Here is a 17,051-nt window from a genome sequence, read left to right as displayed (position 1 = left end):
TCAGGAGATAATTAAATATGTAACTGGCAAAAAACATATCATCTATAATAAAAATATGGGTCCCTATCCCACAATGAGTTTATTGTGAATGGGCCCCTCATTGCCTTAAAGGGGGCTCTGTGTAAGGGCAGGAGTCTTCCTGAATGAGGCTCATTGCAGGCTCATTATTATTATTTGTATTGCAATAGCACTTAAGGTCTCCAGTAATAGACCAGGTCCCCACTTTGCTATAACAAAAATATAGTCCTTTCCCCAAGTAGCTTACACTGTAAGTGTAAGACAAAGGACAACAGCTGTATGCAATAAATAGACCAGGGAAGCCACAAGATAAAAATGATACAAAACTGGTCAGTATGAAAGGCAATGGTCTTGTTTTCAGATAACCATCTTTATGATTGATCCATTATCAGAAGGATAAATACAAACCAATATAATGAAACAAAATTTAAAAAGAATAACCCAAGGCCTTGATCCTGTAGTCCCTTCTCATGTGGAATGAAGGGTTGCAGGATTGTGCCCCAATATAAGAAAAATATTTGGAACAATGTTTTATAATAACATAAATTGGGCATTTGGTACCAAATTCAGCAAGCTTCTTAAGCAGATATATAAATAGGACTCCTTTTTTCATTTTTAAAATTTTTCTCTTTCTTTCTTTCTTTCTTTCTTTCTTTCTTTCTTTCTTTCTTTCTTTCTTTCTTTCTTCACCCATGAGATCGCCATTCCATTGAAATGGTATCAGAAAGGTTGCCAGTAGCTACAGAAGAGAGTGGGCGCTCTCCTTTTTAGATTTCAACGTTTGGTTGTCGGATGACAAGCACAAGAGTCAGTTTGCAAAAATTGGCTCCAGACTTGAGGATGCTCTTGGCTCCTAAAGTTTGTAGTTCCTTAAAACTGGAAAAAAATAACTTTTAGCAATACATTTTTAAATCAAATAGGTTTCCATACACATAGAAACTTACAACTTTCCATCCACCCCATACTCTCCAAAGACTGAATAACTTTAATTTTAAAATGCTTTGAAAAGTATTTCCTAAAAGCAATAAGACACTTAAATTAGTGTGGCTGTAATAGATATGTGCACTTTTGCAGTGTTCAAATGCATTTGGGTAAATACTTGAGTATGATTACCTGAACCAGCTTAACCACATACCTTGCTGTATATTATTGATTACCTAATTTATATTTGCTTTATTAATGCAAATAAATTCAAACTCATTTCTCCTGCTGGTCAACAATCCTGATAGTTTAATTCAACTTTTCTCACAGATAATACTGAGATTACTCACAGTGGGCTGAGTTCTGCCTTTGGAGTCATTTGCATTTCCCATTAAAGTTATCCAGAGGGCTGTGTGTATGTATCCAAGAGGTGGATGAGGAACACTGTAATGTAAAAACAATTTAGATCCAATCATAAGAAGAAACAACATGCAAGTGTGCATGAAGAGTTACTTCTTTTGGGGGACCTTTACCATTTACAAAAAGGAAATGGATGAAAGATGATTGCTTGCAGATCTTGAAAATGATTATTTTTTATTTAAAATATTTTCATTTTTCATCAACAGGCACCAGCATATTTACTGTTTATGAAGCTGCTTCTCAAGAAGGCTGGGTGTTCCTTATGTATAGAGCAATTGACAGTTTTCCCCGATGGCGTTCATACTTCTATTTCATCACCTTAATTTTCTTTCTTGCCTGGCTTGTTAAGGTACTGAACAATTTGTTCTTTTAAACCTGCCTGGAATATAAATCATGTTTGACTGAATTTCTGCTCTTTTCCACCTGCTGAGCTTCCTGGTAAGCCTTTGCTTTTCATTTTTCTTGTAGAACGTGTTCATTGCTGTCATCATTGAAACATTTGCTGAAATAAGAGTGCAATTCCAGCAGATGTGGGGGTCCAGGAGCAGTACCACCTCAACAGCTACTACCCAGGTAGAGTATTGATGTTATAGCTCTGAATACTGAGATATTGTTTGGATACCTCTGTTTTTAATTTATTGCAGAGTAGTAAACCAGAAATCCCTGCTAGCTATTGCCCATCTCAGTACATTGTATATGATAGAGTGTATCATTCAAATAGGGTATCTTAAAAATATAATATAAAAATATAATAGAACATAATCAAGCCATTATTTGTGGGCACATCTTGTTATATACTGAACACACTGCCCATTTGTCCATCGTAATTAGAGATTGAATGATTCCTTTTTATTTTTTGTTTCCATATAATATTTGGGTGTTGGAATATGGGCTCTTCCCGCCGCAGCTCCGTGGCCGGAGGAGCTTGCTCTCTCCACCGCAGCCCAGAGCTGGAGGAGTTCTGTGCCCCTCACTGATTATTGGTGGGGGGTTGCCTCTGCTTGCCCCCCCTTGTGCACGCTCTATCCAACTTAAAATGTCTGCTGCATCATCACAGAGGCTATTTTAAGTATCTAGAACATGGGAATGGCCATGCTTCTTCAGAACAGTTGTCTGCCTAGTGCAGTATCTTGTGTCTGGTTGTGGCCAATATTAGCTGCCTGAGAGGAACATGGAAAAAACCCTACAGAAGGCAGATATGGGAAACTTCCTCGTAAGGAAAATTTCTTCCTATCCCCTGGTATTTGGATGTTAGTTTGTGCCCTAAAGAATAAGGGTGTAAATCTCTTCCAAAATTATTTTGTTTAATATTTTCTATTATAATTCTGGAAATTTGTAAAAAGAAAAGGAGTGCTGGTGGCACCTTAGAGACTAACAAATTTATTTGAGCATAAGCTTTCGTGAGCTACAGCTCACTTCATCGGATGCATTCCTGAAGTGAGCTGTAGCTCACGAAAGTTTATGCTCAAATAAATTTGTTAGTCTCTAAGGTGCCACAAGTACTCCTTTTCTTTTTGCGAATACAGACTAACATGGCTGCTACTCTGAAACCTGGAAATTTGTGTTATCCATATGAATGTCCAGTCCTTTAATGAATCCTGCTTGTTTCTTGGGTTCCATGATATCTTGTGGCATTGAGTTCTGCAGTCTAAGTATAGCTTGTGTCAGAACATTTTTCTTTTTATCAGTTTAAAATTTGCTCCTTCACATTACTCCTAGCAGGAAATACTTTTTCACACAATCCACATTTTGCCTATGAAACTCATTGGCATAAGGTTATTGTTGAGACTATGATCTTAGCTGAAACCTGGCCTAGGCCAAATGTAATTCTGGGTGAAGATGATTTCACCAAACATAGCACATCAGTATACAAATCAGATCTGGGTTTAGTATCTGTCACATCTCTAGTTTTATTGCCACAGCCTCTGTGAATTAACTAGGGTCTGTGACAGAAAGGTCTCTATGGGGAAACTCTAGAAACAGCCACATTTGGGGAAAATAGAAACACTAAGGATAACGTCATCAGATCAGAAGAATGTGATCACATTAAATATGAACACCATCATATCACAGAATAAAAATAATTTGTGGACTGTAGACAGGTTAATGGCTATCTTGTTCCAAAAAGTGATGTTATCTGAAACACTGACATAATGGGAATCTAGTTTAACAGACTATAAAAAAAATGCTTCTACTGTTTCTATATTGGTCAGAATTCTCTAAAGGAGCCTTTCCAATACAAAGTGCCATATAAAAATGGACCATATTTCTTGTTTTGGGCTTGAAGTGACCTTGACAAAATTTTCTTCTGTACTTTTGCTGTGTGATTTACTTCATTTGCCCACTTGACAAATCAATTAACTTGTGCAGAAAATTAGTCTACTACTGATCAAAGAAAAGTTGGCTCTCAGGTGTTTATGGGCTGCTGAAGTAAGTGCTATAAAGGGAGTTCTCTCAGATGATGAGTAAAAAATTAGTGTAGCTCATTATCTTCACAGGAACATATGCACATTTTCTGTTAATGGCTTTCTGGAAACATTTCTTATGCCAATCAACCTACAACTTATTATTAAAAGCTATTTTATATACATGTTCTGTTTTCTAAAGGCTGGGGTGAAATACTGGCGCCCTGAAGTCAATGAGAGTTTTGCCAGTGATTTCAGTGAAGCCAGGATTTCACTCCACATTTTTAATTATACCCCTGTATCGTCAGAGTAACTGCACTGAACTGCTATGGACTTACTGTGGATACGCAGTGTAACAAAGATCAGATTCTGACCCTTGGTGTAAAGTACTTTTGTCAGTAAAAGGACATGGTGTGATTTATTATTGTTCCCTTGGTGTAAATCCCAGGGAGTTCTGCAAAAGGCCACCATGAAACTTGCTTTTAACAAGAATGTAAGATAGCTGGGTTTCTTCTAAATATGCTGAGTAGATGAGGAGCTTTGTTCTGAGAGATTCTATAAAACAAATAGTGCTGAACAGATCCACTCTGAACTAGTTAGTGTAATTAGTACTAATAAATTAGAACCAATTATTAAGTAGATGTAATGTGGTTTTTGATATTATCTGAATGAAATTCTGCATGCTAAAAGTTATTGTTCTGACACAGTTGTTATTAAAATAGGAAAATGGTGAGATCTATCTTGCGTATTCTGTAACAATAAGAACCGTTTCCCTCTTTCTTTAACAGCGCAGAGATCAGAATGTGAGCAGATCCTAAAAAAATATTTATCACAAGTTTCATTTGTATTTATCATTATGTAAAATGCTTCTGACAACTATTTTTCCTTTCAAGATGTTTCATGAAGATGCTGCTGGAGGCTGGCAGCTAGTGGCTGTTGATATGAATAAACCCCAGGGCAGAGCTCCAGCATGTCTACAGGTACGGTACTTTTTTTAAATAAAGCAATCGGTGTAAACAGTAGTGTGTGAATGTTGGCTTAGAGTGGCTGTTGGTGAGAAATTATAGCTGCAATAATATTAATCATGAATTGCCTTACATTTATTGGTAACTACAAAGTCATACTGCATGTGCTCATGAAAGATAAAATCAGCAAAGAAAGTAGTATGGACTTCATCCCAAATTATAAGGCATTTTATAATGTTTGTCTAGAAAAGTACATTCTTTATAAAGGGACTGTCCGATGTTGTCATTTTAAAAAAAGGTTTTTAAAATATCATTTTATTACCTTAAATAATTTAAATAATCCTTCTTTACCTCCATATCCTTCCCTACAAATCAATCCCACCCGTGGGTTAGGTGTATAATATGCCCAGTTATTAATCCCAAAATACAATAGTGTGCACTAAAAAGTGGGCCAAATAACATGCTCAACACAAAAATACTTAAAACCCATTTTCAACTTTAAAATATGACTAATAGAGGGAGGCAGTAGACCTACATTCAAACTAATACAATGTTTTAAATGTTTAATTTTGATATTTTTAGTTTTACATAAATGAATTAATGAAAATCCATCTTACTCAACCCTTACATAACTCCAAAATTAGGATAAAGAATGTTTATAAATCAAATTTTCCATTCACAAAACAATGTAGAGCACCACAAAGTTTTATTTATAATTTTCAGTCTTGCATGATAAGGAATGACACTTGTCAGTGAGCCTGCCTTACTTCAGAACACAACACCAAAAACACTACAGCAATCAGAATAATATGATCTGTACCTTCTAGGCTATGGTTCTGATAACGTTCAGTTTAGCATGTGAGCTACGGTATGTGTACAAGCTGGCAGGACATACACTGATGCATGTCTCCTGACAAACGCCTTTTACCATGAGTTCAGGAAAGTTGCACATTATTAAAGTTGAACGAGCTTGTCACACTATTGTTTGATATGTCTGTTACTCATGGCATATCTCTTAATTGTTCCAACAAAAGAATGTAAATTCTTGAGGTGTGGCAGTATCTAGCCTACCGAAGCATCATCTGCACTGTGTTCTTATAGATTCATAGATTCCAAATCCAGAAGGGACCATTGTAATAATCTAGACTGACCTCTTGTATAACTCAGGCCATAGAACTTCCCCCAAATAATTCCAAAGGAGAATCCACCATGACCCTTGGTAAATTGTTCCAGTGGCTAATTTCTCTCAGTGTTAAAAGTTCTAAACTTTTGTTCGGGACTGAATTTGTCTAGCTTCAGCTTCCAGCCATTGGGATTGTTATAACTTTCTCTGATAGATTGAAGAGCTCTTTGTTAAATATTTGTTCCCTGTGTAGATACTTATATAGACTGTAATCAAGTCACCCCTTAAAATTATCTTTGTTAAGCTAAATAGATTGAGCTCTTGGAGTGTCTGACTATAAGGCATGTTTTCTAATCTTTTAATCATTCTCATGGCTCTTCTCTGAACCCTTTCCAATTTATCAACATAATTTTTTAATTATGGGCATCAGAACTGGACACAGTATTCTAGCAGTAATCACAGCAATGCCAAATACGGAGGTAAAATAACCTCTCTCCTCTTGCTCAAGATTTCTCTGCTTATGCATTCTGTGATCACATTAACTCTTCTGGCCACAGCATTACACTGAGAGATCATGGTTAGCTGATTATCTGCCACAACCCACAAGTCTGTTTTAGTCACTGCTTCCCAGGATAGAATGCTCCATACTGTAAGTATGCCCTATGTTCTTTGTTCATAGATGTATATGTTTACATTTAGCCATAATAAATTGAATAATTCTTAGTTTGTGTCCAGTTTACCAAATCACTCTGAATCACACCTTTCCTCTTCATTATTTACCACTCCCCCAATTTTTGCATTGTCTGCAAACTTTGTCAGTGATGATTTCATGTTTTCTTACATGCCATTTATACAAATGTTAAATAGCTAAGGGCCAAGACCCAAACCCTGCAGGGCCCCATTGGAAACGCATGCTCTCGATGACAATTCCCCGTTTACAGTTACATTTGGAGAACTATCAGTTAGTCATGGAGACCTATCATTTCTCAAGTGCTAATCGCAAGTGGTGGTGAAAATGTTGCCAAACTGATGGTGAAAGCACCATTGAATGGAAGTTCGAGATAACATCTGAATTGCTTGTTTCATCTTTGTCTGATTACTGTGGTGTGGCATATTGTTTTTTTCAAGAGTCATAAAAGCACATGGTACATTGTGTTCCATTAAGTTGGAACCTCATGCTTTAGCTGATGCTGTGGCTTTTTTACTTTTGCAATTCAGAGAGTAGTTTTCTTTTGACAGATTGATACGACTCCATCCTATCAACATCCAGCTGATTTTCAATTATATTTTACCTTGCAGGAGGTCAAAACAAGCAAAAAAATGCACAAAATTGTCATTTATAGTATAGTACTGTCCAAATTGAGTCAAGTTGCTTTATAAACACAGAGGAAAATACAATCCGTGCCCTTAAAAAACATGCATTCTAAACATCTGATAAATTCATAAAAAGAAAAGGAGGACTTGTGGCATCTTAGAGACTAACAACTTTATTTGAGCATAAGCTTTCGTGAGGTACAGCTCACTTCTTCGGATGCGTTTGGTGGAAAATACAGTGGGGAGATTTATATACACAGAGAACATAAAACAATGGGTGTTACCATACACACTGTAACGAGAGTGATCAGGTAAGGTGAGCTATTACCAGCAGGAGAGCGGGGGGGGGAACTTTTGCAGTGATAATCAAAGTGCGCCATTTCCAGCAGTTGACAAGAACGTCTGAGGAACAATGGGGGGAATAAACATGGGGAAATAGTTTTACTTTGTGTAATGACACATCCACACCCAGTCTTTATTCAAGCCTAAGTTAGTTATATCCAGTTTGCAAATTAATTCCAATTCAGAAGTCTCTCATTGGAGTCTGTTTTTGAAGTTTTTTTGTTGAAGAATTGCCACTTTTAGGTCTGTAATCAAGTGACCAAAGAGATTGAAGTGTTCTCTGACTTGTTTTTGAATGTTATAATTCTTGATGTCTGATTTGTGTCCATTTATTCTTTTACGTAGAGACTGTCCAGTTTGGCCAATGTACATGGCAGAGGGACATTGCTGGCACATGATAGCATATATCACATTGGTAAATGTGCAGGTGAATGAGCCTCTGATAGTGTGGCTGATGTGATTAGGCCCTATGATGGTGTCCCCTGAATAGATATGTGGACACAGTTGGCAACGGACTTTGTTGCAAGGATAGGTTCCTGGGTTAGTGGTTCTGTTGTGTGGTATGTGATTGCTGGTGAGTATTTGCTTCAGGGGGGCTGTCTGTAAGCAAGGACTGGCCTGTCTCCCAAGATCTGTGAGAGTGATGGGTCGTCCTTCAGGATAGGTTGTAGATCCTTGATGATGCGTTGGAGAGGTTTTAGTTGGGGGCTGAAGGTGATGGCTAGTGGCGTTCTGTTGTTTTCTTTGTTGGGCCTGTCCTGTAGTAGGTGACTTCTGGGTACTCTTCTGGCTCTGTCAATCTGTTTCTTCACTTCAGCAGGTGGGTATTGTAGTTGTAGGAATGCATGATAGAGATCTTGTAGGTGTTTGTCTCTGTCTGAGGGGTTGGAGCAAATGCGGTTATATCGTAGCGCTTGGCTGTAGACAATGGATCGAGTGGTATGATCTGGATGAAAGCTGGAGGCATGTAGGTAGGCATAGCGGTCAGTAGGTTTCCGGTATAGGGTGGTGTTTATGTGACCATTGCTTATTAGCACTGTAGTGTCCAGGAAGTGGCTCTTTTGTGTGGACTGGTCCAGGCTGAGATTGATGGTGGGATGGAAATTGTTGAAATCATGGTGCAATTCCTTAAGAGCTTCTTTTCCATGGGTCCAGATGATGAAGATGTCATCAATGTAGCGCAAATAGAGTAGGGGCATTAGGGGACAAGAGCTGAGGAAGCGTTCTAAGTCAGCCCCCCGCTGTTCCTCAGACATTCTTGTCAACCGCAGGAAATGGCTCACCTTGATTATCATTACAAAAGGTTCCCCCCCCCCCAGCTCTCCAGCTGGTAATAGCTCATCTTACCTGATCACTCTCGTTACAGAGTGTATGGTAACACCCATTGTTTCATGTTCTCTGTGTATATAAATCTCCCCACTGTATTTTCCACTGAATGCATCCGATGAAGTGAGCTATAGCTCACGAAAGCTTATGCTCAAATAAATTTGTTAGTCGGTGTCACAAGTCCTCCTTTTCTTTTTGCGGATACAGACTAACATGGCTGCTACTCTGAAACCTGATAAATTCATGCATATGTATTTACTTTATGCAGTTGCACCATTGCTTAAATAAAAATATAATAGATTTTAAGTAGGTCATGCATCTAAAGGTTGCCACAACTTTTGCAATATATTCAATGCATTCACTGAGTCTGGAGTCCTTAATGAGAGATGTGTTTGTTGTTTATTTGGTTTTGTTAGCGGTTTTTTCCACGTTTCTTAAGAGACATATAAAATGTTGTGTATATAAAACACCCATGAAAGGATTAATCATCTTTCAGGGACTGATAGATAAGTGTCCATCCATTAGGATATTTTCAGCCAGTGAGGATTCTTGTGAATTTATAATATTTCTATCTTGACATTTATTGGCTAAGTGTGTTGTCACTCAGTATACAGATAGGGTAGAGTTCTTGGGAAAGGTTAGTGAAGATTTTTTTTATAATTTGAATTAAATTTCTTAATGAAGATTTTGTTAGGTTTTCTTAATTTTTCTCTGGGCTCTTTAAATATTATTACTGTAAACACAAAGAATATGGTACTCTTTCAACAGTTAGGACTGTGTTTTGATGAAATTCCATTTATTCATTCACTGATATATTTACATTCTGCCAGTTTTTGTATTCAAGCAGCAAATTGTTTACAGACTAGACAATCAAGAATTTAGGATTTATCTCCTCAACAAATTGCACTTTGTCTCAGAGAGGAGGAAATGGTCCAATTGATGGAGTGCTAGACTGGGCCTCAGGAGACCTGGGTTCAATTCCTCAATCAGCCATAAATTTCCTGTAGATTTTGGATAAATCAGGTAATCTGTAAAATGGGAAAATTCTTCCCAACCTCACACAGGTCCCATGAGAATACAATCTATTAAAAACCATGAGGTGGTCAGGAATTAGGGGTAGAGATCACATAAATAGCCAAATAACTGTCTCTAAATAGAGGAACATAGGGAAGATAAAGAAAGTTCTTGGCCCACTGAGTTACTTAGTGAAAGGAGAGAAGTGTGTAGGAATAAAGCACTAGAGGTAGACCAAGGATTGTGGGTTTTTGGTGGAGCTTTTAATTTCAGAAACTCCCTACTCAATTTTCTCAAGATTTTCAGAATGGATAGAAATTGCCAGTGAGACATAACCTCCCATAATTACTAGCATTTGGGGTTTTGCTTAACTACAGTCAGGCTTTACTTCTATATAATGACTTTTTACTGCATTTTTCTTTTCATTGTCCCAAAAGATAACCTGTGGTCCCCAGTTATTTATTTTCATTGTTTCCCATGAATGGCATTGATTACGAATACCGATTTTTTTTGTCCCAGAAAAATAATTATGATTTCCATTTCAACATGAATCATTTGTCATAAATGCATGGTGAGGAACCCACTTTCCCAAATTATGTTGCTGTTGTTGTTGATACTGTTTTAATAGATTTAGGTTTATTATAATTTCCTGCCTACCATGAATTACACCTACCAACATACTGGGAAGTTCTCAGTCTCATGGATACCAAAAGGCTGAACATGAGGCACCAGAAAAATCTTTTTTTCAAACTCTGCTGGAAATGGTTTAGTCTTTTAATCCCCTTGTTAAAGACACCTTGTATTTTTTATTGTCCGTTAAGAATCCTAAAGAATGGGAATATAAAGGGATTGACTTTTATTAGTCCTTCCTTCTTTTTGTCTTTCTGTCACCAAAGATGCTTTCCTTCTCTGGTACATGTGTAGAACGTTCTTGGTGGCTTAAAGATGAATTGACAAGCTTTAACCTGCCTGTGTCTTCCTTCTAACCACTAATCACATAACTAACACCTATATTAGTGCAGGGATCTTCATTCCTTGCAGCATATGGCATTATGTATTAGTAATGTCATCAGAGTTTTAAGGTAAACACAGAGACATGAACTGGTGTTGTAGCATGTATGCATAGAAGGAAATTATCTTTATCTGTTTTATTTTGAAATTTACATATTTGTGAAATTTATTTACATCTGTGTCCTGTTAATGAACTGTGATCTTAAACACTTTTTTCAAACTGATTTATTTTTAAAATATTCTATTAACTTTTAACCATTTTGGTCTCAATCTATGTGATATGGGTACCACAAAATTAAAGTATAGGCCATCATGGGTTATCACTTGAAAATAAAAATGGGATCACAAGAATTAGAAAACTCTGAAACACTTCACACCAATCAGAGCAAAGGAGACATCAACATTCTAATAACAGCTTTTTCCAAAAGAGTTGTTATCTTGTGCTGTGTAATATTGCTATTTTGTGTATATGTTTACCTATTAAAGAATTGTGTAGTACCTTGAAAATGAACGCAAGGAGCTTACATTTGATGTGGAAAGACAGGAAACCAGCAAAGGGTAGAGAGGGCATGAGCAGAATCATAGGAATAGGAGATTATTTTAGCTGCATCATGAGGGATAGATTAAATAAGAGAGAGATGATTTCCAGTCCAAAGTGACACATAGAGGACCAGCCAGTATTTGGGGAATTTGATTACAGCAGTAATAGTATGGAATGTAAAATGGTTTTTTCCCCTCTTTCCTTTTTATAGCAAATGCTTATTATTAAATTAGAACAGTGGCCCTAGTGCTAATCTCATTTACACCTATGTAACTCAAGAGTCCCTCTAGAAGTTTTACACCATTATACCACATTCTATTCTCACTTACACTGGCTTTAAACAGTTTTATAAAGAATTACTCCTGAGAAGAGAATCAGGCCCAACTGACTTAATTGGGTTTCAGTACCTTCCAATATATTTTTAAGGACTCCTCTGACTGTCCCTGTCTAACTTTCTAAAATGATCTCATTCAGTGTCTAGACAATTCCAAGAATTGTTGACCTGAGGTTCATGGAACTCTCTTCGGCCCCAAGAGTGTACCAGATCCCTCTGTAATACCAGACAGAGAGTAAATACAGTGTATAGTCGAAGTTTATACATATGTTATTTCTTTCAAATAATTTTAATGAGTATTTTTAAAAGCCTCCTCATGGGGGTGAGAGAAAAAAACTGTTATAGCTGACTGTACTGTAAGTTTGGCTTGAATGGGTTGACTAGTTTCATCAGAAGCAGTTTGCATAGTTTCACAAATCCTGAAGTTCAAGGGTGTTAGTTTAAAACAAGCTTTATTTTCCTGTATTCTAATCTTATTCTAAACTCCTGGGCATGGATAGAGGTTGCATCATTTCATATGAGTTAATGCAATTTTTGTTTATGTAGTATGTAGCTGATTTACTAGGGCAAGAAGTGGGACTCAAAAAAATGTGGGTTTTTACTTCAGAGACTGAGGAGGAGTGTGTGTGTATGTGTATAAATAGATAGATAGATATAAACTAATTATGATTAATATATTCGTACCCATATTTCAAAAAAGTAACTATAGAGAGCAGTGGAGAAAAAGTGAGATGGAAGGGGACTGTGTCTGTGGGGAAACTGAGTGCTTTTTCACCAGAGAAACCAGTGTAGACGATAAGATTTTGGCACCTCATAAGCCAGCTCCACACAAACTCCCTATCTGCAGTTGCAGTGCTGGATATTATGGGAAGCTATTTGATGAATATTTTGAAAAATGGAAGCACCAGCCATTTTCTCTTCCTGGATGGGATTGTGGGAAGGGGAAATGCAGCCAGAGTAGAAGTAATTCTTACCCTAAGGCTGTAATAGCAGCGATGCTGAAGAATGGTGAGGTGTATGTGTATGTGGTGGGTTTTTTTGGGTGGGGGGGGATTTCTTTGCCTGGCATAATTGTTGGAATCGGGTGGGGAAAAGAGAGAGAAATGAAAAGTTAGTCTCTATTAAATAGAATAGGCCTCCTGTGGCAGTGAGGCAGTCAACTGGTTAATTTTTTCCTTTGTTTCCTGATATGGGAGCATCCTGACCTCTTTTTCTACAATGGCTGTGTGGGTGGGAGAGAGCGCTTTATGTTTCCCTTAGAGAAAATTAGCAGTTATTCAGTACTGAGCAATGAAAATAATCAGAGGTCTCGAAGGTTCAATTTACCATAAGGGAAGAGGCTAAAAGAGCTGTTTGTGTCAGGGGATGTCTCTTACTTTGTGTTTGTTCACTCTTTGGTATAGAGAGGCCCTGATTGTAAGAAATTAGTGCCAAAACCCTCTTCATGCTGGGTGAATGAAAAGTTGCTCTACACCTGACATACTTAACACAAACCCGTAAAAGCAAGGAAATGAAAAGTCATGGTATCTAACATGATATGCCTTTTACTCCTTAATCCAAAGATGCATATGTGACCACTACAACAACCAGCATATAGACAACATATTTCTACCTTAACTCTGCCCCAGTGGGGATGAAATCCTGGCAGCATGCCCTTACCCAAACTGCCCACCAGCATCAATAGCCAGATTTCTCCCAAACTAGTTGTTCTGCACTGCTCTGAAAAATCTCACCAATTCATGCTTGGGGAATTGGCTGCTGGAAGGCTGGCTAAGCATGATGCGAACCTTTGTTTTCCTCAGCTAAATATGAACCAATAGTTATAACATAAAATCCTAAGATTTTTTTCTTTTTATTCATTAACAAAATAATTCCATAACCCAAGAGACCCAACCAAACTCTCACAATGAACAATGTTTTCAAGTTCTAAAGTGTGTAGCTTTTAATCTAGAAGGGCCCAAAGCAATCATGATACTCAAACTGTACATTTTTGTGGGGAGGGAGAGCAACTTTTAGTTGCTTAGAAGTCAGAAACTAATTAGCTGATTTTCTTGAAGCTCCTTGGAAAACTGAAGCTTTTCTCAGAGGTTATGTGCTGAAAATTTGGAATAGATGTACATGGATTTTCATGTAAAACAGAGCGCGTGAAAGAACATTAAATGCAAAACTGATCACAAGCTTGATTTTGGTGGCACAAAGGCACCACCACAATATATATACCTTGGTTTATCTAAAACTAAGGAGATGGGAGAGAGAACAGTTTACAAATATTTGAAGAGTATAAAACACCAAGGATGGAGAAGATTTATTTATTAATTTATTGTAGCATGAATGTATATAACTAGGAATGATGGGAAACTGAGAGGGGAAGAATTTCTATTGAGTATCAGGAAAATCTGTCTGACTCTGAGATTTGTTAGCTGCGCAATAGTATCCCAGTGGATTTTGTGGAAGACCCATCACCTGCGATTCTTACAACCAGACTGAACAAAACACAGCTCCAGAAAATGTCCAATGGGTAACCATCCTGCATTTGCAGGAAAATGGCCTCAATGACTTTATACTGTTCTGCCATCACTTCTATGATTCTGCTTCTCCAGTGCAGTATTAACACATGTGCACCTAAAGAAGAAGTCATTTCAGTGGGGCATTGACGACATGTTTACAAGAATTTCACCTTCAAGAAGTCAACAGGTCTATGGTCTGCTCAGAGTAGACATCCCTCCCTCCTTGGCTGACAGAAGCCAAGGACAGGACTTTCCTTGATGGTCCAAGACCCAAGGAGTGGACTGGAAACTCCCTGTTGACCTGGATCAGAAAAATTGGTGAGTACCCTAGGAATCCACTTCTCACTGGGACATAGAAGGTAGTGATTCAACTTGAAATCGGCTTGCATACTGGAGAAGGAAAGAACTGAATAGAAAGCCTGGAGCAATGCTCCTTCCAGGAGAGGCATATTATTCACCAATACATGCTCCTATATATTCAAAATTTCCTAGGCTCTACTGCCTGTGCTTCACAGCCCTGCTTTCTTTGGGAGCTTCTGAGGCACTAGGTGGTCATTTCCTCCTCCCTGATTTCATCAATAGTTTCTTTGAGGGGAGTGATCAAAAAATGGTCTTCACCTCCTTGCCTGTAAGAGGCAAAAAAGGAAGAATACTTGCTCTCAACTGCAGCAACCTCCTACATCAACCTACTCACCTGTCCCCCTGAAGATTCTAATAGGATTGGGCATGGACACCACAAAGAATGAGGACAGGCCCCACTAAAGAATGGGAATGAAAGTTTGAGCCTTTGCCATCTCCTCAGCCCCCACTGACCCCAAAACTGCAATGTTTAGATTTAGAAGGTGACTTGATAGGATGGGGTTTGTGTGACATTCTCTGGGGTTTATTTGTGGTGGCTAAAATATATAAATGTTAGTCCTGGCCTATCAAACTTTCTGGATCTTTGGCTGATGTTTACAGTCCCACTAGGTCCCTGAATTTTCCCCCATTTTCCCCACAATTCTGTCAGCATAACAATCAAGTAATTTAGTTAATACTATGAAATCCATTAGAGGAAAGGTACACTCTAAATACGTCAAGCTATTATAATCTATCCAAAAGATTTGGTTTGTTGCAGATTTCTTTGGCTTTTTTACTATTATTTGAATAGGCTGGGTGAACCTTTTCGGTTTTAGAATTCTGCTCATTGATGGACATTCACTAGAACTTGTTCTGTAATTTGTATTTACAGACTATTTTGAGGGCACACCAGTGTTGAAGTATTCAATAATGCTACTAAAATTAAGGTTCAGCTGAGTTTCCTTTAGAAAACTCAATTTCTGGGGTTAAATATGTCCAGTGTTTCAAATCCCAGCAAGCTGAAAACAGGTATTTAAATTGTCGTGTTGGGTTTTGTGTGTGTGTGTGTTTAGCATAATTATAGCAATCAAAGTATTTGAAGCAGCAACAGCAAGACTTGCTTAGTGCTGTAGCTCTGATGACAAGTTTGGGCGAAGAACTGCAAAGCTTTAGAATAAAACTAGCATTTCCCCCCCTTTTTTTTTAGTTTCCTTCCCCCCGTTTCCCATATTTTTAAAAAAAAGTGTTTCCCCAACTGTCGTAAATATAAAGGGAAGGGTAAACACCTTTAAATCCCTTCTGGCCAGAGGAAAAGCCCTTTCACTTATAAAGGGTTAAGAAGCTAAGATAACCTCGCTGGCACCTGACCAAAATGACCAATGAGGAGACAAGATACTTTCAAAAGCTGGAGTAGGGGAAAAAACAAAGGGTTTTTCATACACGTCCCCACATCTGTACCCTAGAGTTCAAAGAGGGGAAGGAACCTTGACACCAACCAAGGCATGTTTTTACAGTAGTGCTAAAAATAGATCCGATGTTACAGCTTTACTAGCCAATAATATTGGTTCAGATGAATCATAAAGTTAAATAATGACTTTGAAGTATTTTGGAATATTATTGATGCCTCTTTTAGAGTAGCAGCCGTGTTAGTCTGTATTCGCAAAAAGAAAAGGAGTACCCGTGGCACCTTAGAGACTAACAAATTTATTAGAGCATAAGCTTTCGTGAGCTACAGCTCACTTCATCGGATGCATTTGGTGGAAAAAGCAGAGGAGAGATTTATATACACACAGAGAACATGAAACAATGGGTTTATCATACACACTGTAAGGAGAGTGATCACTTAAGATAAACCATCACCAGCAGCAGGGGGGGGAAAGGAGGAAAACCTTTCATGGTGACAAGCAAGGTAGGCTAATTCCAGCAGTTAACAAGAATATCAGAGGAACAGTGGGGGGTGGGGGGGTGGGAGGGAGAAATATCATGGGGAAATAGTTTTACTTTGTGTAATGACTCATCCATTCCCAGTGGTTAGTGGACCAGTCCACACAAGAGATCCACTTCCTGGACACTACGGTGCTAATAAGAGATGGTCACATAAACACCACCCTATATATACCTCTCCTCTGCTTTTTCCACCATATGCACCATATGCATCCGATGAAGTGAGCTGTAGCTCACGAAAGCTTATGCTCTAATAAATTTGTTAGTCTCTAAGGTGCCACGGGTACTCCTTTTCTTATTGATGCCTCTGGCATCCTGTTGGTGTTTAAAGTGAAAGCAGTTAGGACACACACACGTTAAACTTTTTTACAGAGAACCCTTAAGAACTCTTAAGTGAATATGATATATTCAGATGAGGATTTCTCCACCCCAAATATATCTGACAGGAAAAAATATTTCTGAGAGGAAAAAGATTTTTTTTTCTTTTACTTTCTTGGTCTTCTCCGGCACTAACTCGAATGCCTTTA

General features: G+C 37.9%; 1 protein-coding gene across 2 annotated transcripts in view; it reads left to right on the top strand.

The window, feature by feature from the left end:
- Window positions 1-17,051, top strand: part of NALCN (sodium leak channel, non-selective) — a 389,689-nt gene that overhangs the window by 153,054 nt on the left and 219,584 nt on the right. For both annotated transcript variants that reach the window (XM_038386658.2, XM_038386660.2), the window contains exons 8-10: window positions 1,566-1,708; window positions 1,828-1,932; window positions 4,658-4,744. In XM_038386658.2, the coding sequence (XP_038242586.1) occupies window positions 1,566-1,708; window positions 1,828-1,932; window positions 4,658-4,744 (335 nt within the window). The remainder of the gene's footprint in view (window positions 1-1,565; window positions 1,709-1,827; window positions 1,933-4,657; window positions 4,745-17,051) is intronic.

This window comes from Dermochelys coriacea, chromosome 1 (assembly GCF_009764565.3).
Source record: "Dermochelys coriacea isolate rDerCor1 chromosome 1, rDerCor1.pri.v4, whole genome shotgun sequence".
NCBI classification, from domain to species: Eukaryota; Metazoa; Chordata; order Testudines; family Dermochelyidae; genus Dermochelys; species Dermochelys coriacea.
Note: the sequence above shows the minus strand (reverse complement) of the source record. Positions and strands in the feature narration are given on the sequence as shown.